This window comes from Eutrigla gurnardus, assembly GCF_963514095.1.
Source record: "Eutrigla gurnardus genome assembly, chromosome: 10".
NCBI lineage: Eukaryota > Metazoa > Chordata > Actinopteri > Perciformes > Triglidae > Eutrigla > Eutrigla gurnardus.
Window position 1 is genome coordinate 10966825 of NC_139924.1, and position 24837 is coordinate 10991661.

At 42.5% G+C, this 24837-nt stretch overlaps 1 protein-coding gene across 1 annotated transcript in view; it reads left to right on the forward strand.

Moving 5' to 3' along the window:
* Positions 1-1234: 1234 nt before the first annotated feature.
* LOC311019930 (melatonin receptor type 1B-B-like) overlaps positions 1235-24837 on the forward strand; it is a gene marked incomplete at its 3' end in the record, with an annotated part of 50346 nt that continues 26743 nt past the window's right edge. Inside the window, exon 1 of the mRNA XM_084019595.1 lies at positions 1235-1703. Within this exon, the coding sequence (XP_083875721.1) occupies positions 1508-1703 (196 nt within the window). The 5' untranslated portion in view covers positions 1235-1507. The remainder of the gene's footprint in view (positions 1704-24837) is intronic.

Sequence of the window (24837 nt, forward strand, 5' to 3'; positions counted from 1 at the left end):
ATACAGGTCCAACAGTTCATATATGAATGTAACAAGCCCCAAATGCGTATTTGATGAAGATTGCAAATACTTTAACATTCATGTATTTGTGATTTTTTTTTAGATTTGTGTGTGCATTGGAAATATGTTTATGAATCTTGTTTTTTATATGTGAATATTTTTTACTTAGATATGAAATGAAACATATTTGTGTGTGCATTGAAAATGTATTTGTGTTTTGAGTCACATGTATATACAAATCCCCAAATATATTTGTAAATCTTTTTTGTGCATTTATGAATTTCTGTGTGCATTTATGAATTATGAGACTGTTCTAGCTCCATAAGATTATTGCTCAGTTTGGATTATTGCACAGTTTGGTCCAACGTTTCATTGGGTAATATACAAAAATGACAACTGGTCCAGAATAAAACAGCTAAAGCTCTCTGAAAAGTGAAGCCAAAGCTGAAGTGCCTTAAACGTGCATCCTCTCTACTGGCCATCAGGGGGCGACTCCTCTGGTTGTAAAAAGAAGTCTGCTTGTATCGTATAGAAAATGACCCTACTTGTACAATGATTTATTAGCTCAGTGAACATTGTAAACACAAGTTTATGGCCTCAATCTCTAGATTCAAGTCTTCTTCAGTCCAGCATGATGTTCATTTCGTAAATTATGGTCCATTCAGAGTCAAATAGACCATAAAGAAGGGGTTGTATTCATCAGATCCAAGCTTCGCTCCTCCACAGTCCAAATATGGTAATTTCCTTCGGCTTCAAAACCCTAGTTGAAAAACCAATCAGTGACATCATGATGAGTAAATCCACTTCTTATCTGAAGTTTTAACCCTTATTTTTTAAGTGTGACAGAATTATAATATGGGGAACACAAAGTAGCCTAGGTCTTTATTGCTCAAAGAAAATGTTTAATTAGTAATGCAACAAACTAGTGAGTCCATCACTAAAACACACAGCCTACTTTCTATTTCTGTGACAGGAGAAACCGTGATGGGATGTTTAAACGGCCTGTCACATCACCACAGCCATCTAGTACACTACAGTGCAGCGCTGGAGACGGAATGTCAGCGGAGACTCACAGAGTTGCCTCCAGTCCCACAGGCAACGGAGAACAGAGGAGAGGGAGGGGGTGAGGGGGGGAGATGAGTCTGGAGAGGCAGAGGAGACGAGCATGAGGTCTGGTGAGACAGAGCGGAGAAAAGAATAAGTGGAAAAAGAGGAGGAGGAGGAGGAGGAGGAGGAGGAGGAGGTGTGGGGATTCATGCGGCGCATCTCTGCTCTCAGCATCCAGGGTCCACCGGGCTGTCTGTGGGTCTCTGCGGGCCGCGGTCCGCTCCGGGTGGACTGGCAGCGGGGCGGCGGAGCGGCTCCGGACTCTGGACGCACTGACGGGGCAGAGAACATCCCCTGGCCACTGACGGGACGCAATTTTTTGTTTTGGCTGTGACAGTGAAGCATCATGCCGGCGATCACTCACGCCGAGTGGGTGTGAGGGAGCGGGGGGAGAGAGGCTATGGACCCGCCGGAGGACGAGTCGCTGCTGAAGAACCGGACGGAACACGGGCCGGAGCCGAGCCAGGGGGCAGCGCGCCCCGCATGGGCGATCGCCGTGCTGGCGAGCGTGCTGATCTTCACCACGGTGGTGGACGTCCTGGGGAACCTGCTCGTCATCGTGTCCGTGCTGAAGAACCGAAAACTACGAAATGCGGGTAAGAAAGCTTTTGTTGCAGGCGCGGGATGGCAGACTGCTGGCACGCGCGCGCGTGTGTAAACAACAGAGAGGGAGACAGACAGACAGACCGACAGAAGAGCGCGGAGCTCAGATCTGTGGATAATGGCATCTAGAGGTGAGCCGGGCTTTATTGTTATGGACCCCAAAAACCCACCGAATAAACGCGTGGAAGTGCGTGAGTCGCGCGCGAAGCGACAACCTGCCAGCACGATACAGACGGAGCCGTCTGCGTTTGTGAATCAGCGGAGGATGAATGAGCGACACCGCACGTTTGCAGAAACGAGATGAATGAATGAGTTTTTAATTCATGCAGCTCTGCCTCCGTGCTTCGAGTCTCGGCGGCGTCGGTCTGCCCGAGTCCGCCTCAGTCCGCCTCATCCATCACCGGCTCGCCAAACTTGTCAGCCACGTTTCCGTCCAACGTGCGTTGGTGAAGCGAAGCCGTCTGCAGATTGGAGGTTTCATCGGAATATGTTTGTTATGCAATGGTTAAGGACATATCAAATCGGAGATTATTATTACGTTTTTTGACATTATGTCTTCTTTTGAGGTGTCAGATAAACGCATCGTGGACCGGACTAAAGGCAAAGTGCTGTTCACTCGTGTGTACATATTGGGATTCATACATTAGTAATATTTTTAGAGTTACATTTTATTTGCTTAACCCCAAAACCACGAATTCCCATCAGAGGGATTTTCAGTACAACATAAGACATCGTTTGTCCCAGGAGCCTCAACTCAAATAAAGAAAAACTCCCTAAAATAAACTCTCATGGGGAGAAAGGGGGTGCTGCTGCTGAGGAGGGACCCCTCTCCCAGGATGGACACATGTGCAATAGATGTCACGTGTACAGCTGAAATCCTATAGTCCCATATAAAGCAAAACAACAGAATAATTAACATCAATCCATGTGGCAGGAATGATGCATATAATGAGACTGGTAATAACAGTAGCAGAAATAATACGACAAATTATTACTAATAATCATGACAGCAGCAGAATGATAATGATAATAAAAGCAGTAATGGTAGCAGTATGTTAATGTAATATGTTTAATATTACAGTGGGGGTCATGTTCTCTCTCTTGCCCCATGGTTCATGTCTGTATAAATCCAAAGAGAATTGTCCGTTCAGCTTTTGGAGCCTTCACCTGCGTCTCCTGTCTCAAATGTCGTGGAAGCAGCTTCATCGGATCATCAGTTGGAAGTCGTTGGAACATTTTCTGGATTTTTTTTTTTTTAGGAAAACACGATTGTCAGTCGAAAGCCTTTCAAGCAGCTTGCAGAATTCAGCTGGTAATCTGAGCATTTTAACAATGAAGAAGAGTTTACGCACAGATTATACGTGGAGGGTTGTGAAAGCTGATTCTGATACACGACTAATGATCTTTTTAAGAATTGTTATTATTGTACATAGAGATTAGCTTGAATTGAAATAAAGGGATTAATCTCCCCCCAGAATTATATAATGTTAGTGTGGAAAAGGCTTTGAAACAGCATTGAGGGAGGATAGGATTTACACTGAATATTGAACAATTATGTTAATAAATATTAACAACAATTATTGACTGGTCACATATTTATTTGGGGTATTTGGATTTATGACCGCAGTATTTATACAATTCTGGCTACAAGATCAATCTGCAACACTGTGCTGGAGAAAACCAACAGTGTTTGCGTTCTCAGTGGGAATTAAATGTCAGGATTAATCTGAGAGCGGTGTTGGAGGGAAGGTCATCGGGTCATTGAAAACATTCTCAGCATATTTCATAATATGCCATATTTGGCCTGATTATGCCTGAGTCTGTCAAATTAACCATCAGAAGGATCATATCTTGGTATGCCTGAATATCCAAACTATATTCTAATAAATCTGTCGAGTGGCTGTTGAGAAATCTGTGATGTTGAGACCCGCCTACAGCGCCTTCGCCTGGCCACGCCCACAACATAGCAAGAAGAAAGCTTCTCGTGCTTCAGATGCTCTAATGAGAAATGCCAGATCGAGTATGATGCCAAAAAAAGTCACTTATATTTTCTGCATCCAAATCATATGCTTGTGAGAGATTAGTGGCAGATTGGTAGGAATGCCAGCAGAGACTCTGTGACTGCTTCCCCCTCCCCGCCTGACAGCAGCAGTTAAACTGTCTGATTTATCTGCTGCCTCACCTGCTCTGACACTCCCTGTGAGACATCCGCCTCACAGATGCAGCCAGCATGCAGGACGGAGCAGAAGCAACATGCTGCATAGTTCCGTTCAGTTTAACAGGGCTCAAATACGTGATGGCTGACGGGTTATCAGTGCAGGTTATGTCATTGCAATGACATTGGCATGCCCTTTATATGTTGTTGTGTATGTGATCAGAGCTAACACACAGATGCTGTGCAGAAGCACTGACTTTGTATATGCAAAAATCCTTTTTGACATTTGAAATATATAAATCAAATTTCATTGATTATCATTCACTGAAATGATCATACACATGAAATGTTCACGATTCCCAGATGATTCATTCTATTGAGTCTGGCGACTGGTGAAAACTAGACTATATACAAGAAGTGGACGTACATGGTGACGTCACCCATTGGTTGGTGGACTATGGTCTTGAAGCCTCGAGTTCTGCATTTTGGTCGTCGCCATCTTGGAATTTTTGCCACCAGTAAAGAAAGTGACCATATTGGTGGATCTGTGGAACACAAGCGGCAGAGTTGCACCCCGAGCAACAACCTTACTGGATCTGGATCTATCTGGATTCTGGTGTGAAGCTGTTAACAAAGTGAGCTTCATAATTCAAGGTCATCAGTGTTAAAGTCATCTTAGTAGCTAACTGCATTGGTAGAGTGGCCGTGACCTGTCAATCACAAGGTAGCCCCGCCCTAAATCATCCCTTTATGGTCTATTTGACTCTAAATGGACCATAATTTACTAAAGGAACATCATGCTGGCTTGAAGAAGACTTGAAACTAGAGATGGAGACCATAAACTCATGTTCACATTGTTTACTGAGATAGTAACGAGTCGCCCCCTAATGGCCAGTAGAGAGAATGCAAGTTCATGGCACTTCAGCTTTGGCTTCACTTTTCAGAATTGGAGGTTTTGAACAAAGTATTGTAGTATTTTGATGTTTATTACACATTTTTTCTTTTATAAAAAATCCATTGATTAATTCATATATCTTCACCATGCAAGAGACGTTTTTGTCTGAGTAATAATTACTCTAGTTCTGTAGCCTTCTGGTATCTGGAGAACTGCCACTATTCATTGAGTCTTCCATAATATGTAAGTCTGGATTCCTTTCAACTATTAGAAGACTTTTAGCCTCTCTGAGCACAAAACATCCAAGCTGTCTTTAACTGACATTAAATAGACAGTGTGTAGGAATTACTCCCATCTAGTGGTGAAATTGTATTTTGCATTCAAACGAATAGTGCTCTCTAGCGCATGGCTTTGTTACAACTACTGTACCAAGAAGCTATGACAACATGTCATGCAATACCACTTCACCAGTATTCTTTCAGGTGATGAGGTTGATATTTCAAACAAACATGTGTCAGCAGGTATAAGTTATTACTCCTCGAACAAGACAGTGATTGATGTTGCCATGTTCATATTGGTTTATTTTTGGTAGCCTTCCATTACTGTCGTAGCCTTTAGCATCAGCTAACAACTAGACAACAAATACAAATGAATGTGACTAAAGCGCATATAGTGCTCTACAACACTGACTGTAAAAGGCAAGAGGTCGTGTCCAGGACATCCACCACGGACGGATGAAAAACTCGTAAAAGTTGCTCTCCGGGAGCTCCAGGGGCGACGTGGGTGCACTGGTCCCCTGGGATGGATGCATCACGGGCGGATGAAAAAAAGTCGCTGTCCGCTCCCTTGTGAGTCTGGAAGCGCAGGGTGATGTGATCTCCTTTCATTCACGTTGGCACGTTTAGGGTTTTATGTCCCTACATTTTTCACTTACGAGGATAAATCAGTTTATTATAATTATACACTTATGAGGACATATTTATGAATGAAGATATTGATTTTAGCTAATTAATTACTTAAAATGTTACACACTGTCCCTTTAAGCTAGATGTTTTGCACCTTCAGTTCATTAGTTTCTTGTCCAATCCAACCCTATGGCAGATCACTATTACTGGCACCAACACTGCAATTTATCATTTTAAGGGGTTTTAGTATATTATATGCAAGTAAAAGTTTCAGTATACATAAATCCAACATGATTTTATTAAGTTTCAGATTTTCAGTGTATCCGAGGATTCTTATTAAAGTGTCAGAGACCCACATATTTTAAGATGAGTTGAGTCTTGAGTCTATTGTTCCCAGTGTGGAAATTCAGTTGTTGCAGCAGCACAAGGACATAAATAAGCACAGGAGGAGTAAGAATAGAAGAAAGAATAGAAATAAGAAATAGAAAATATACAAGAGCAATTAACCAAATGACAAGGCAAAAGCAACAGTGGTGGGATGTGATGGGTAAACAGCATCTAATGTACAATATGTTAATGTCATGTCTGTATTAATACAGAAACGTAAAAAAGAATATCGTGTAATAAAACAGTCATGAACATATCGACATACAGAATGATATAGAATGGGATATAAGATAGCATAGTAAAAGATGAAATATAGTAAAATAGTGTCAGAGAATAGATAGTATAGTGTGATATAACAGCCCTGCTGGTATGCTATTACACCACATGCTTATGTACAGGCTACATGACACAACACAGTCAAGCATCGTTCATGCAGGAGCCCGAAGCCTTTTTGTCAAAAAGGAGAGAAGTAAAATAAAAAAATAAAAAAATAAATAAACCAGGGTGCTTGATGTGTTCACAGCACCTTTCAGTGCTCAATGAATATAATATTTACAGGGTCGGATGTCTTGTCTTTTATTGCGCCAAACGAATGTTGCACCAGCAATGATCAGAAAAAGGCAGGCGTTGTGACCGAATGTACAGGCTGCGAATGGAGGCCAAAGTTTTGGATTTTTCACTGTATTTTGCATCAGGAAGCATTTTGTTGCATCATCATGAGAACGGTTGTCCCATCTGTTAATTTCATCCGAGCCAGAAGTCTGAGTCACCGTGAGTTTGACAGCCTTCTTACTGATAAAGACATCACCCATGATCTGCCATACCACACCGAGGTAAGGTGGGTAAGCCGGCGAGCCGGGCTGCTGAGTTTCTTTGATGTACGAAAGGAAATCGGACAATTTATGGAGCAGGATTGGAAAAGCAACGGCGAGGATGTTGTATTTATGATGGATTACAGTTAAATAATCTGAACAAATTGATGACGCTTTTCAGTTTCAGCATCAACTAGAAACGTTTCCAGTTGAAGCTGACTTTGTGGGAGACGCAGCTGTCAGACGGAAACGCTGCTCATTTTCCCCGTCAGAGAGATGGATGTGCCGCTGGAATAGATGATGACATGAGTCGGTACAAAGACCAGATTATGTGATCGCTGCGGGAGTTTCAGTAACAGTTTCAGGTCTTTGCTGAAATTGAGACGCTCACGGTTCACAGTAAAGGCTCCTGATGTTCCCCGCGGACTTCCCCCAAACATTTACTTGCAGTGTGATTCAGATTTAAAGGACACATTTGCCTCTGCGTTTTCTGTTTTATCAGTATCTCTTCAAGTGTTATGCATGTGTGGGACCACTTAGCTCTGCGAACACTTATATTCTGTGATGAGAATCAGTAAAACACACACAAGCACTTACATGACATTATACAACTGGCAGCTGCTCAGGATTTGACACCTAATATTGATGCACTTGTGAAGGCGAAGAGGTGCCAAGTTTCAGGGAAAAAGCTTACTTCATGATAAATGCAGCTTTCAGTGAATACTTGTGGTCATGTTTAAAGATATTGAACATTGTGTAAATGATTGTCAATCAGCAGCTTCAGTACAAAATCTTCTGTCAGGCTTCAGTTCTTCAGATGTGGGACTTGTGGGTGGGAGCTGGCCGGACTGAGTGATGTCATATCCTGTCTCCACTGTTGTACAGTGTGATAGCAGCAGGTACATGTTCTGCTCTGGTAGGAGGTATTGCTATGGCAACGGTGTCACATGTTCATGCTCCGCCCGGTAACTCCCATGAATTTCCATTTTTTACTTACTTTGTTGTTTTTTCGTGTTTGTTTTGGAGCACTTATGACAGAATTCACTCATAGAAGCATGGAGGTTGGATGAAGTGCAGCGGACCTTGAGTCGTAACATCGCCAAATAAAAAAAAAAAGGAATACAGGAATGACTGCTAGTTTTGGTTTTCTTTTGTTTGTCATGCTTTTCTTGTGTACCAAGAGCGACGGGGTTGAGTCTGCTGACTTCGCCAGTCGGGCTGGGGGGAAAAATCCATTCACTTACGAATCCAGATTCATATCTTCTCCTTTTCTTTCTTCAAAAATCAGATATCACATTGGAATATTCAAATTTATATTCGATTGTGAAAAAACCCCAGAGCACTACCCCGGCTCATTTAGCACTGAATGCTCCGCATGATGGGAGTCACACAGAATCACTTTCATTGATTGGAAATGAAATGTAGCTTCAGGTCAAGTTGAACAAGGAATAACCGATGAGTGAGTGACGGGAATAAATAGAAACTGGGTGCTGGACAAAAAGCTCAAAACGTGACACCCACCCAAATGAATTATTTTCTCTGATTTACCTCACCCGCATGGACATTTCTCTCCCCCTCTAGTCCCTGGAGCTGTTGCTGCTATCTCTGCTCTGTTCTGTCCTGAAGAGGGCGTCAGTGATGCAAGTCCAGGTTTTCATTGATTTGGACCCCAAATCCACCTCCTCTGCCTGGATGACAGGGGGCCTCCCGTTCCTCTGGTGCTCCACCAGCTCTTTGGTCCTGTTGCACCGTGTGACGAGACTCTCTAGTGCAAGCAAGCGTACAAATATACTTATAAAGTGCTGCGATTCCAAAATTGTAAAGTTGACCAAAGTCAACCGAGAAATAACAGTGGCAGAGCTGCTCTGGCACATACTCAAATACAACATCAAAATCCCAACTGCATCTATTCTCCAAGAGACTCCACTCTACTGCCACATAATCAACCTATCAAAGCACCAGTCTACCATATCCCTTTCTGGATTTACAGTGAGAGTAATGTCATTATTACTGGTCTGACAGTCTGCCGTGGAAGTAATTATTATTGCAGCAGAAACCCGAACTGCAAAATGGTCAGTAAAAATAACCCCAGGTGGAATTAGTTCCATCTGAATTGACATCCTTGAGATTTGTTGGCACAATGCTGCAGGGGCCTATATGGCTCCACAGACCATGTCATTGTGGGCGCTTAAATTGCACTTGAAGGAAGCTGAACTAAATTAGCGACAGACTCTCAAGTGTGACCCAGTTGTGAGTCCGCTCCTGCAGCCCTACTGCATTGATATTATTCAGTGTCAGCTGCAGGAGGACTGTGTGATGAGGACCATTCATTATGTGATGACAATGCATGGAGGAAGTCAACGGTCTCAACCACTTTTTGAGGACACATCGTATTAGCGTTGCACCAACAGCCCTGCCCCATTGACTTTCCATCGCTCCGCAACAGAATGAGGTAAATCCCCGTGAATGGTGGCGATGTCATCAAGGTTATCTCATCTTGGGCTTGGAGACTACAATTATCTGCTCTGCCTGGTATCTGCATAGCAGGCACTATAAGTCACAATGTCTTTGCCTCTATTGCTTTGTGTTAAAAAATCTTTCTCTTGAGTTCCCCAACTTTCTGAAAGTGAGTCACAAATTGGCTTTAAACCCTGAAAGGGTGTTTGTGAGCTAATGCATACAAACACTCCTTAGTCTGCTATATCGTCCTTAGCAAAGCTTTAATTTTTCAATTTGTTTTTAATTCATGAAATTGTTTTTTTAATAGGTAGTTTCATTTTTTATTTGACATATTTTGGGATATTTTAAGGATATCTTTAAAGTAACTGTTCATGTATTAACTGTTGCAAATACAGTTGAAGACCTTGTTTGTAAGACACGGTTGGGCTGACATTAGCCCATTAATGTGATTGACCTACAGTTTCAACAGAGTGCTCCTGTGTGAATCACTGTATCTGCTCTCCACACTGTGTGTCAGTAACTCAGCACATTTACGAAGTGTTTACAACGCGGCTCCAACACGTCAGGTTCAGCAGCGGGGCAGCGACATCCCTGGATGCCTCCGGATCAGGACCCATCTGTACCTGTCCCAGATCTGTGCCCTCATCCAAAAACACGGCAGCCTCCATTGAACACTCGAGCCCTCGCTGGGTTTACAACCGGATCACAGAACGGTTCATTCCAATAAAACAAATCAATACACCACAAGCTGAATGAAGAACGATACAACAACAGTTATGATGGCAGAGAGAGAGAGAGAGAGAGAGAGAGAGAACAGCCAGCGTTATGTTACGTCATGTGAACAAACCACAGACCTCATCAGCTGGGGGATCACGGAGACGTTAGTAATACTTGCAATCCCGACATGTCTACTCTTTAAAAACCGAAAACACCTGTTTTATACTATGATATTTAATAGAAGTGATATGTATTATAGCAGGCAGGAACTTTTCAGGTGAACTCTCTCCAGCCAGCTGCCACCTTATTAAGTTTAACCCATAATATTTAGCCGATCAGAGTTCAGGAGAGCCTTGCCAGCATACATGATATCTTGACAGCAGGAGCTGAAAATGTCAGGAGTAAGCATTGATGAACGCATGTGTGTGTGTGTGTGTGTGTGTGTGTGTGTGTGTGTGGGCACGCACAAGCCTTTGAAAGGACGCATGTCCCCAAGCATGCAATATTAAATGCATACGCAGTCATTCAGTACGCTTAGCAAACATCAGTCATCAGGTATGTGAACAAAGACAGTAGCCTATAATTTCAGTTCATTCTTGTTTTATATTAATGTGCTGTGCTTTACTTGTCTACTTGACAGTGAAACTATGATACAATATTACCAGAGTGTTATCTAAGCAATATTAAGTTAAGGTAATGGAGGCAGTCAAGCAGCCAGAGGAAGTGCATCTTTGTCAATATTATGAAGCTGAGCTTCTGCAAGTGAATGTATCAGTCAGAGGGCTCGGTAAGAGTTGAGCTGGTTAACATGTGGGGAGAATTTACTGAAATACAGTGAATATCATTAACTGTCATGTAGCTGTTTGAACCAACCTCAGTCACAGGATTGTTATAAATAGGCTACAGACATTTGAATTTCCCTTGATTTAATGTTTAAATTAGTGTATCTTGTAATAGTTCTGTAATATATTTAGGCTATTGAGTTAATGTAAAAAAAAGTATTTTTATGAATGTGAGCCCCTCTAACATGTGCTCAGTTAGTTGATGTCATCAATACCTGCAGCAGTACAGTAGGGGTATCATCGAAGACAATCAAGTGGCCAAATGTGTACTCATCCCGTTATCTCAAGATAACTCAATAATTAACTTGAGATCTCGAGATTAAAGTAATTGCAATCACTCCCCGATCAATTATCGTGAGAAATGTCACCATTTCCCACCTGCTCAGTGCCAGAGGTTCATCACAGTTCAACAGCAGCGGTAAGCAGGGGAGATATTTAGTGATTTGGAACTATATTCATTCAGTCGGCATGATGTTGAACATCACCAGCAGGAGGCCAGAAATCTTAAAGACAAGCAACTTGTTTATATTGGCTACATATATTTATAAAGTGGCGAGTTTATAAACAATATAGAATATTGCTCCCCATCCGATGTTTGCCGTTGCTATGACAACAAGTGAAAACTACAGCTAGCATCTTAGCCCAACAAACACCCTTAAGATGACAATTTGGCCCATATAAATAAAATAATAAAACCATCACAGCCATCGCCCTAAGGACCTTAACGAGGCGTGTATTAATTAGAAAAATAAATGCATACATTTATGGGAAGTTAGCTCGCATAAATCCTGGTTGTTAGCATCGTAATTTTTTTGCGGAAAATTGCTTGCCCCTCTCAGCTCAGTTTTTTTTCCCTACAGTGGCCCTAATATGCCATTATACTAATATAAAATTTCTCCTTACTCTTTTAACTGTATATATTATGATACAAAATGCATCTTGGGTTACTGATTCACTAAATACATTAATTGTGCACGCTTGAAGTCTAACACGTCTCTACATTTGGAAGTTTAGAAATAATATGAACAGTAGAATATATTCAGATGAGTCCCAATTATTGTGGTTTCCCTGTTGTATGAGAAGCCATTTGCTCTGTTTAATAAACCCAAGACATGATTCATGACACCTGTGTGAATCTTATACATTAATTTATCATTATTACGATTCACGTATAGGTATGTCTGTTTTTGTAGCTCACATATCATGAGAACAAGTTCGTCTTGATTCCAAGTGATGCGGTTTATTTTCGTTTAACAGTTTGGCATCATTCTGCAGCTGAGGTAGCCCGGCTTTCAAACTTGGAGGAATTTGATATTATTTGTGTCAAGTAAAGACTGCACACATTTCTTGGATGGTGAACTGTCATCTTTAACACACCTATAGTCGTCCGTCGTCGTAGAGATGACTAGTGGATTTTGGTACAGACAACCAGGTCCCTAGATGATGCAACCTAATACCTCAGGTTAAACATTTCATTTATTCTAAACTTTGCCTTCTACCTGCAAAACTAAGGGCATTCTCATCAGCCTCAGCTCCCAAATGTTACATACTATGGTGATGGTGAACAAAACGTCATCATGTTAACAAGTCCGTTTAGATGTTAAGCTCAAAGCACCGCTATCATGGCTGTAAACTTGTTGGAGCTTGACTAAGCTAGGCGTAAGATAAACCATTTAAACCGTTTCCATATCAATTTTATAGTTCATTAACTCTCTATTATTCACTGATTAAGAGAACATTGAGGAAACATAAAAGCAACAACAAGAACAACAACAGCATAACCTGAAACCACTGGTACACAATAAACCTTTTAAAGTCCAACAGGCCCAAGTAAAATGTAATTTACTAAAATAATGAAACCGTGCCTCTATTATTGCTGCTCCAATGTATGTAAACTACCCTAATTTCCACAAGTCTGCCTCCATCTATTGAAACACCAGTACAATTGTCGAAACAATAAATCACTCACTGTTGCGTCCCACAGGACACAGCATAACTTGATGTGATGTGGAACATTTGCATGGATAGTAGAACAATAGAGGGTATTTCTGGTTTGGACCCGGCAGCTCTGTGCAGAGGGACAGACAATAAGCATGTGAGAAAAGAGATTAACAGATAAAGATAAATCCGTTCTCGGCTTTAGATCACTGTTTTTGCCAACTTCTTTAAAAAAAAAAGAAATCTACAAAGAAGTTCTAATTTGGGAAGAGAATAATGAATAAAATGCAGTCTGTCTGACGGTGTCAAGAGGCTGTGATACGTTCCAGAGCTTCATATGAGCGGAACCACACTGAAAACTGACACGAGTAACACTGAGAGCTGCTGACCGTAGTGTGCATTGGAATTGCATTATCTTCTAAGGTCTTGATCCAGTTTTCTCAGCAAGTTGTCATAGCAACAGCCAAAAAAACAAAAGATAGAAGACAAAATCGCAGTTGTTTCCATTGTCATTTTATGGCTCCAGTTGGATGGTTTTGGTTAAAACCATCGGGCCAAATTTTAAAACCTCCAATTCATATAAAAGACCCTGAATGACCTTACTTTTTAATGACATGGCACGCCTTCTAGTGGACAATTACCAGGGCTGGTGTGCGCTCGGGATCTTCATGAAAAAGTATTACTGTTTCAACCTTTAATCATCATTAACACACTGTGTGTGATTACTGCCAATATATTGCAATTCTGGCAGAATAATGTTAGCGAAGGTGCAGTAGAGAGAGAGAGAGAGAGAGAGAGAGGAGGGGGAGAGGGGGACATACACACATGCACACATGCACACACACACACACACACACACACACACACACACACACACACACACACACACACACACACACACACACACACACACACACACTGGGACCTTTGCACCTGCATTTAATGTGGAGAGATGTCAGAATGATGGAGCCATGAGCAGTGGTCATGTTGTGAGCTGGCACCTCTCCACCCACAAGTCCCCAATCAGCATCAGGTTGTCCCCCCTTGGCACTGACAAAAAGTCAGACAAAAATAAAGCACAATTTGATTTGACTATGCTTTAATTTTTCATATGCACCACTCCATTAACGAACTACACTGTGCACTAAAAACATGGATTTAAACCGGCTCCTCTTCTCATCTGCTCACCAACAGTCCAGTTCTTACCTTCATCAGCTGACTAGTCCCTTTGGTACAATCCTGTTTTGAAATTTAGTCACATAAAGTTGACTTATTACAAAGTCACAGATTCGGCCTACTCACTGCACGGTTCAAAGAGGTAGACTGTACCACCAATCAGAAGATCGGAGTTTTGAATCCTGGCTCCTGCTTACCGGAGTGTCCTTGGGCAAGATACTGAACCCCAAATTGCCCCTGAAGGCTGTGCCATCGGTGTGTGAATGTTCTAGATCCTGATGTGCAGGCGACTCCTCTGCCATGAATGGGTCTGAGTGGGTGAATGTCGTATTTATATGTCTATAACGTTATTTTGAGTGATGATGGAGCAGCTACAATGCTAGCATCGCGTAGCACCGATCCATCAGAACTCCATTCAGAAAACAAGCATTTTAAAAGTTTTTCACTTGTCGTCTTGCAGACAGACCTAACAAAGCATGAATTCAGACTTTTTACTAAATGTCATCATTTGATCTGTTTATTGCAATTAAATCACAGTAGAATCCAGCTTGGTGAAATTCACTGCACACCTCTGGATGATGTCATAGACTCAAACAAGATGCTGTTTTGTTTCCCTGCGTATCTGTGACTTGTACAAAGCAGCAATAGTGGTGTTTTCAGCCATGACTCATGAAACGTTGTTGGTGTTTACTTGGAGGTAAGCCCCGCCTCCTCTCTGGTGCATCGAGCACGAGTGACACGAATAAACATAAATGATCCCGCGGTCACACTCATGGGAGTAATGCCTCATGTTTGGTGTGAACACACCATTACATGTACTAAAACACGAGGCCGGCCGGCCAGCCAGCTATGTAAACAAAGCACAGAGAAGTTATGATAACAGCACACACAGAGGGAGAGTGACTCTCTCTCTACTCAGGTCGACTTTACTCCACTATATCTTTTCATAGATAATAGTTGTTTGCTGCTATATTAATTGTCTGAATCTGTTATACAGCAGGCTTTTCATCCTACTGGAGTTTGCAGGCCTGGTACTGATATATGAGTGTTGCTTTAACTCTAGGTCGTGTACATATTCAGGAAATCCCAGTCCAGCGAATCTCAGGTTTTACACCAGGTCTATGAATAATAAAGGTTATACTGTAAAGCCTGCAATGACCCATCAAAGGCTCCCTGTGGGCCGGGTGGCCAATCAGCAGAGAGGGGAGTGCTCATTGATATGCCAATACAGTTCCAAAAAGTGTCATAAATCCCATAGCTAATGAAAAGGAGCCAATTAGAGAGCAGAACAGAGGGAGAGAGGGGACTCCGGAGGCACAACGGGCGAGAGACTATTGATACAAGTCGTCCACAGAGGAAGGGAGAGAGAGAATGCCTTCAGCACTGCTGGCTCTCCCTCTGTCTCTGCCTCATCCTCGCTTTATGGATTCTCTCTGCTTATGTCTGCCAATATCTCTCTCACTGCCTCTGTCTCCTTCACATTTTTTTTTTCTCCTTTTGTGTGTGAGGCAGTAATTTCAGAAACGCTACATAGCCACGGCATGGGAGCGTAGGTGGGAACAAGATGCTGTTATTTATTGATAGAGAGTCCACATCCTGCAAAAGCAGGTCGTAATATTGCCAATGACAGTGAATCATCTATCAGTCCGGGTCGTAACTGGTAGTTTACTAGTGTGCCATGATAAGCACTGATAAAATGATGTTCATAATTCTTTTTGAGTGCCAAACAGCTAATGTAGGTAATTGGCCACTAAGTAAAAGATGACTGTCGCTGCCTATGATAAAATATAATTTTCTCTATGTTTTTGCAGTAGCTCTGTATGCAAAGTCACTGTCATTACCATCTGTTTATTGACCCTGAGCAGAAAATCAATCAATAACACAGCAATAGTAGGTAATAACATACGTTATGTTTTGCAGCTGGTCTGGAGCTTGGAGCCAATGTCTTGTAATGATGAGTTATTATTATGAGGGAGCTCCATGGTGGAGGGAGGGAAGACTTCCAAGGCCTCCATATGATTATGATGACTCTGACCATATGGACCATGGGTATTAATGCTGCACTCTTGTGGTTTCAGACTTCCCACCAGATGTTGAACCTGCTGATTACTGATTTCCTCCTTTAACCACAGCAGCATTAGTGAGGTCCAATACTGGTACTGGCCCACAAGGCCTGACTTGCAATCAGAGTTCTAGTTCTAGTATCAAAAATGCTGGATGGGGTTGGGGTCAGGGCTCCAACAGGCCAGTCAAGGTCTTCCTTACACAAACATACTGTCACAATCAGGAAAATAGACCCAGACCAAAATAGGGGTTAGGGATGCTATTTTAGAATTTAATTGAATTTGCTTCCCATGGTTAATTACTATGCACACAACACAACAACAGCAGTGGAGAAGCGATTGCTCCACAGTTAACCATTTCCACACAGTTCTAATAAAAATGTTGCAGGTGTTCCCGGATACAGGCTTCAGTCACAGTTCAGATTAATGTATGTGTCCGTTATTCGGTTTCCAAAGATTGAGTGTTTGAGTGTTCTTGGTTTTTATTTGTTATTTGTGGAACCAAACCAGGGTTTGTTGACCGCCAATAAGTACTTCAAGGATGGTTTTTCCCCCACGTTCAAAACTTTGAGGTGGTCAGTGTATTTCACACTTCACTGCTCTTGTCTCAACACAAAACAAAGGGAGCTGAAGTTTGAGGGCGGCCACTTAGTGCAGTCAGCTGATAGGGACCCTGTTTTCTCTGAGTTTCTCTCAAATTCTTCCGAACCATAATTTTAATGTTGTGTAAGTAGATTAAACAGATATAGTGCAAAACTATTATGATCAAAATTTTCTTTATTTATGTATTTGGTGGATACTAGGGGATTACCTTTTAACTTTTAACAAAAAATGCAGACAGTCGGGCACCCTAACTCTAACAAAAAATGCAGACAGTCGGGCACCCAGGAAAAGGTCTGGGATTTATTGATAAGCTCCCCAGGGCTGTGTGCACGGCCCCCTCTAGTTCATGCTATACATCCCACGACTGCTACCCCTGACACAAAGAAAACGTTTGCAGATGACGCTACCGTCATCGGGATTACAAACAATGACTTCCTATAGAGAGGAAATCAACAATCTGGCCGAGTGGTGCTCAGCGAACAACCTACTGATCAACGGCAGTAGGTTCCCAGGAATCACAAACCTGGCATGGTTATCCCACATCTCCATCCTAGTAAATGACTCTAAGGAAACTTAAGAAGGCCAGATTCCTGTGCCAAGTTCTTGTTAACTTCTACAGAGGAAAGCATCCTGACTGGAAACATAACAAACTGGTATGAGATGTGCTCGGCCCAGACAGAAAGACTCTACAGCGGGTGATTAAAACATCACTGGTACCATCTAACGATATCAATGATATAGAGAGATGAAGTCATGACCCTTCCTGTGTTCCCCAATGGGACCTCATATCATAAAAACTAGTCAAGAGTGAGAGACAAATATATGTTTACCATGGAATACACATGTGATGTTTGTCAATTCAAAATATAATTTTGCTACTGGTGATAACAGGTGCGCAGAGCCCAAGGATATTAAAAGACAAAACCCAGCTAGCCACAGCATGTTCACCCTGCTGCCGTCTGGCAAGAGATACACAAGTATCAGCTGTACCAGCAGACTTCAGAGCAGCTTCTCTCCTCAGGCTGTCAGACTCACTACATTCATCCTCCACCCTGTGTGTGTAGTTTGTATTATGTAGCAAAATGGGACTGCAAGTTCCGCTTTGTTGTGCAAACCTGTACAATGACAATAAATTAACCTTATAATTTTTTGAATTACATGAGCTTACAGGTAGGTAAGGTACAGGTAAAGGTTCCAGATTTCAGGATTAAGGATTCAAGTTTTGCAGGTTCAAGGTTCAGTTGCAGGTTCAGAATGGCAAATGTAAAGCAAAGCACACAGCAACATGCAGTCTGGCAATGAAAGTTGAAATGAATGGGAAGTGGGAAAAACAATACTGAGGAAGACTGACACATCCCAGAGATAATAGATTTTAATTAATCAAATACATGCAGTATACAGTATGACCACTATGCGAGGTTTGAGAAACAGAGGTATATTTATTTACTATATTTACTTTTTTAAAGTAGCCTACAGCAGCTCATACTCACTTTATACTAACTGATACCAGAACTACATTACAGTATACAGTAGTATGTGTCAACAAAATGTTTAATGTGTTATAAAAAGTGACAGTGATGGCACTGGGTTCAATAACGGAGTCACTTCAATAGTCAGTGAACAGGTTCAACCATTTTTTTTAAATGTTTGCCCAGTTCTTCTTGTGTGTGATTATTTTTCAAGCAGAACATTGAAAAAGTGAAGCCAGGGCTGAAGTGCCTTAAACTTGCATTCTCTCTGCTGGCCATCAGGGTGTGACTCCTCTTTTTGCAAAAAGAAGTCTGATTGAAGAATGCAATGAGAATCGATGAAAAAATGTTCTTTGACTTGATTTATTATCTCAGTAAACATTGTAAACATGAGTTTATGGTCTCAATCTCAAATTACGCTCATTTAGTAAATTCTGGTCCTTTTGGAGTCACATACAACATAAAGCAGGGTGTGACTTTAACACTTAGCTGTAAAATTGACCTTTCATTATGAAGCTAACTGTGTTAGCAGCTTCACACCAGAATCCAGATGGATCCAGTTCCAGTAAGGCTGCAGTTCACGGTGCCACTCTGCCACTTGTGTTCATCAGATCCACCGTCGTTCCGCCACAGTCCGAAATATGGTCACTTACATTCACTGGTTGCAAAATTCCAACATGGTGATGACCAAAAAAGATGGCTACAGTCAACATCAAAGATGGCCACTGCCAACATGCCGAAATTGAGGCTTCAAAACCATAGTCCACAAATCAATGAGTGTCGTCACGATGACTACTTAGTATATGCGATGTTCTGCACTAGAACACACATTAACATATTACAGATTAATTTGGTAAATTTCTTAAAGTTCTTTTGGCACGTTCAGTTATTACTTAAAACTAAAGTGGCATTATGAGGAAGGTGTTGCATTTCTTTTTTCTGAGTCAAGAAAAAGGTCCAAAGAATATTAATAGTGTGTTTTAGTTTTGTATATCAGCACTATAATGCTCTGATCCGTTATAATGCTCTGGAAATCAGCAGACATCTGCTGTAATTGCCTTATTGAACAGCTTGAGGATGCCGTCTCTCAGCATAGAGCTGCTGTGCTGTTGAATATTGTTACAACCACGTTTTTTATCCCTTCAGAGCCTTTGTGACGGAGGTCTGAGCAGTTGGCTGTGTTGAATTCCATTTCCTCCATCTGTTCCACAAGAGAGCTTTTGACGTTTGATCATTTTTGTTTTCCTGTGAGCAAAGATTTTACTTGTGACGTCTTCAGATCTGGTCTTTGTCTTTTTCCCGAGAAGGGCTTTCTTTTTCCATTGTTATTCAATTTGTCCCCCAAATAAGTTTTGTTTTATGGCTTCACCAATTTTCAGTTATTTGTAATTTCTGTAATAACTCCCATTGTCTCAAACTCACCCTCCCCTAATGGATTCTCTCTCTGCCTCTGTCTGGCAGTCCCTCTGCTCATCCTCTTGGACTACATCACCGTCCTTGCCTCTTGTCCCCCTCTTACTGCTGTACTGCCAAGGTCATTCTTCACATTGCCCCATCCTTAATGGCCAAGGCTCTTTGCTGAAGCTCTTTGTATTTACACCAGTGGGAAAACAAAAGTCAAGTGGTCTCGCTGGCACGGGCCCATCCCCCTCAACACTGCTTAATATGCGCAGTCGTCCATCTTAATTGAATCTTGATTGAGAGCACAGATTTTCCTCATCAGCTCGGTGGGGGGGCCAAGTTGGCGATGTCACTTGAATGTGGGTGTGGAGAGGAAGTAGGTCCTCGTCATGGAGTCCACCATGTTGCACTGCCATGTTTTGACACTAGTCCAGAACGGACAAACCTAATATTGGCTCTAGGGAGAGCAAAGTTCTTCCGACATGCTTGTGAAACTGTGGCAATTCAAGGATGCAAATGCAGCTGCTACACAAACATGACAAACAAAAAAACGAAAAAATTTAATTTGCGGCAGAAGGAATGTAAAAAGCAGCAACAAAAATAATTCTCTGGTCAGATAACATGGGCGGCATTATAACATTTAAAATTCATCATCATGGAAACGTCAGTCAACTCTGACTGTGTGAGTCCACCTCCTCCAGAGTCCACCTCCTCCAGAGTCCTGGTCTCTGTCCTGCGTGTGTCTCACACTGTCCTGTTTCACTATGAACACCGGAAGATGCTGCTTCACTCTATATGTGCAGCCAGAGCGTTTCTTCCTCCTTGCCACTGCATGGCACTGTGCCGACGTTTGCCGCACGTGCCACCTTACCTCTATCCGCTCTTTTGATCTCCTCGTGGAGGTCGCTCAGGGCTGTTGGGTGCATCTTGTGTCTGCATGGCAAACCGGCGTTGACTTCCTTTTCCCACCTTGTCTGTTGATTGGGTCCCGGCTGATTGGTATGTATTTCTGTTGCGGTGTGATCAGCCCCGGGCCTTTGCGGCTCTCCTGCTCTCAGTGACACGTGCCTTGCCTCAATATATTATATTTCGGGTCTTGGCATCGAGGGGTCGGCCCTGCTGTATGTGGCCCTACCCCTCTACTGTGGCTTTTTTAGATGGTGTGCTGTGTCACGGGTGGTTAGTTTGAGGACCCTTCCCCTTTTTGTTTGTTCCCTGCCGCAGCGGTAAGCCTTGTCCTCGCTTTGGTTGGATATTCCCACCTCAGGGTAAGTTGATCGTGCTTGATCTAAATTCCTGGTGACCACAGCATTTTAATATAATTGGTGAGTGTTTATTGTAGTTCTTTTTAGTTGTTAAATAAAATGATTATTTTCTTTACATAACACTTCTCTCGCCCACAGTGATTGGACCCTATGTACCTTATTTGCTTTAATTTAGGGCAGACGGTTTTAACAGGGGGTCCATGACCCCTAGGAGGCCCACAGAGTTACTGCAGGGGGTCCCCAAAATTATTTGATCCCAAACTTTTTTCTTCCAAAAATTAAAAAATGTCCCAAAATACACATTAACACGAATTGTTAAATGTTGTGAAATTGTGATGTAGAAATGCCAATACTGAATTAAAATATGTTCTATAAATATATGAATCAGTCAACAATTATTATTTTTATTGGCTTAGCAAATTTATACATGGAACTATAGGCTGCACTAGACATTATTATTGGCCCCAGTTTAATAAGCAATACAATTTTATACGACATGTAATAGGGGTCCCTTCACCGCGTCACTATCAGCCAGGGGGGTCCTTGGCCTGAAAAATGTTGAAGACCTCTGATATAGGGCTATAATTTCTAATTCTCCTTGGTGGCGTTGTTGTAACTCACCCTTAATCCACAGCTCCTGCTACATATGGATGAGCTGGTCACCTCAATCTGCCTTCGAGTCATAACATGTTCGGTGAGGCAAACACTCACCAGCCACATCGAGTGTCCGCCCGGCAACCTGCTCCCACAAATGGGCTTTTGGTCTTTGTTATGATCGTGTCACGTGTGACAGACACGGTCAAAAGTAAAACTCCCCTCCATTTTCTACAGTGACGTCACCAGCGTTTTACTGAAAAATTCAGATATTTTCAACCCAAAGCACTTGGAGCAGCCGCACAAAAAGGCGGAGCGCCCAGAAAAAAGACGCTGGGTGCAGCACTTTTCTTGAGGCGGCAGCATGCCGCAGCATCCGCTCTCTGCTCTTTGGGAACAATTGAAAAAAGATGCCTGCGCACAGAAAAGGCAGTAGCCTATGTGGATATTATTTTGGTTGGCATTTAATAGCACACAGTGGAGAATGAAAGGGAATATGCGGGAAGAGATGCAGGAAAACATACAAAAAATGCCCCCTCCTGTCTCCAGATTAAAATCAGGGACATTGTGTTTGGGTCTTAGAACACAGCGCACATCTCTGAGCTATGAATTATGAATTATGGTCTCCTCGCTGTTTCTACCACTCTGTCCTTGTCTGCGTCTCTGTCCTTCCTCTATTGCATTTATGAAGTTTCCTTTAGACTTTCCCCCCTTCCTACAGCTACAGTGTACATCAAGGCAAACTGACATTAACTACCATCACTGACTTGTACAATCTCTCTCTTAGCAGTGAGTTATGCCAAGTCATGGTCGATGCATCATGTGTAACTTAAAGCTTGCTTTTCATTGGTGTAGTATATATTTGCAGTGACTGAGGACCAGATGCTAAATACAAGCCAATAGTACTGTAGCTTGGTGGCTGTCACTGTTGCTGTGAAACCGGAAGGTTGTAGTTAACCCCTAACTCACCTGTCCAGACCCGACTCCCCTCTAACCCTCCTAACCCCAGACCTGACTCCCCTCTAAACCTCCTAACCCCAGACCTGACTCCCCTCTAACCCTCCTAACCCCAGACCTGACTCCCCTCTTACCCTCCTCCCACATTTCTGTCAAACTCCCCCAACTCTTCCCTCAACTACACCCCTTGGCACACTCGAAACTCTCACTTTCTCCACCTGCTGACTTCTCCTCCAATCAAACCTTTTATAGCACACCTTGAATGGCGAACAACTTCAGGTGTTCCACGTTTTTATGTGTGCAGCAGTGTTAATTTCATTAACAAAAACTATTGCTAGTTCACTCCAGGCGTCGTGATCCCAAGAAACGACCGGATGGATACGTACTGTCTGTATGGACGGACATCCCAAATACGTAATGCCTCCAGCCATAGCTATCAACCAAAGTGGAGGCATAAAAAACACCATAAGGACTAAATACGACAATAATTAATACATCTTTAATATAGCCACGCTTTCCTCCCTTTCATTTCCTGAAATGTATGTTTTATGGGTTGGCCATTTTGCCTTGATTAATGAAGAGGATAGTGACGGTGAGGTTAATTGATGACTCTAATTGCCCATAGGTGTGAATGTAAGCGTGAATGGTTGTCTGTTGTCTCAACATGTTGACCCTGTGATGGACTGGTGACCTGTCCAGGGTGTACCCTGCCTTCGCCCTGACAGCTGGGATCGGCTCCAGACCCCCCCCCCCCGCGACCCTGAATACAGGATAAGCGGTAGATGATGGATGGATGGATAGTGACGGTGTGGAAAGGAGAGAGACATGCAGCAAAGGGCCACAGGTTGGACTTGAACCTGGGCCAATGCAGTCAGGACTCAGCCTGAGGACATGCGGCTCCAACTCTGCCAAGTGAGCGAGCTATCCTGAGCTCTCCAACTATAATTTTTAAAACCAAACTTGAACTTTGGGAAGGTTCAACAATTTCATCCTCCTCTGGGCTGTTCACGCCACTCTTCCGAGCCCCCTATCATCTCGCTCTTCATTTTTCTTACAAGCTCATGACTTTCTACTTTCTACCTTTAAACTCTCTCTGACTTCTGCTGTCCACTCCTTCGTACTCTCTTCTGTCCTCACAGCAGGGATTTTGCGTGATGTGTCTCTGCTGATTTTCTATTGGTCTGATAAACTGTCATATCACGCCAAGAAATCTGGGAAGTCCACAGAAGTCCAACGCTATAGGCCCTTTTCACAGGCCAGCAGCACTCTGTAAGAGTTGAAATGAAGATATTTCCAATGTTGGTCTTCTTCAGGTATTCAGTAAACAGACTACAGCACTTCAAGTTACTGGCATTTATGGGAATGCTAGCAATCTTGTTGGTTCATCTGTTGGCTTTAGACAACATCATGATTGTTATTTCAGGTTGGTCTGTGATGACCACTTTGTTTTTTTCAGTCCAGATCAGACAGAAAACATGAGGAATTCCATTTACACAAGGAAAGGGGGAGTTAAACTGAGTTTGCCCTCAGCAGGGTTTACCCTCCTTGACATCCTCACTTGCAACTTAAAGACCATAATGAGGATTCTGCACCAGCAGCAAAGTATCCCTAAGCCCCATCAGCCCTGCTCTCCTTCCCCATGCCCTCACTGTGGAAAAACCAGCACAGTCTATATTAAGCATCAGAAGGAATTGACAGAGTATCCTTCTATTAATACCTGAGAGGCTGTCAGCAAGCATCTATAATTGATACAACTGCTGCTTCTGTTGCGTTTGAGAGTCTGCTTAGCTCAGATCAGTGTTTTCTTAAGGTCACACAATACAGCGCAGAAACAAGGAGGAATCATGTTGTTTTGGGAGCATTCAGTCTTCTCTCCTTCAGATTATATAACCTTAATCTGCCTTTGCATTGGCCCCTGTGGATGTGTGTTTGTGAGCGAGAGAGAGAGAGAGAGAGAGAGAGAGAGAGAAAGAGAGAACTTCCATTCAGTGTTGCCCCCAGAGAGAAATCTGCCTCAGATGACCTGTGAATATATCTCATTCTCTGAAGCCCCTTCCACACACAGATTCCACAATACTGCCATGAACGAGATACACCATTACACTGGCTTTGCTGAAACAATGTTTCAGATGTTTGTTTCTGGCTGCTAGTGTTAGCCTTAGCTAGCATTGTTTATCAAATTGACAATGTATCATAGATGTTTGTTTCTGGCTGCTATAGCGTTTGCTAGCATCGGTTATCAAATAGACGGTGTTTCGATGTTTGTCTCTGGCTGCTATCGTTAGCATTAGCTATCATTTGCAGCGGTAGCATGGTTAATGCTAACTACGTTAGCTAATGCAGTCAACCAAAACTGACCATTGATCTTTGCTAGTCCTGGCTAGCCAGTTAGTTGTCTTGCTGCTAGCATTAGCTACTGGTAGTAGTAGCAACATGGCTACCTCATGTTGTTTTCTACATTTTGCATTTTTCACACCAGGAATCAGCC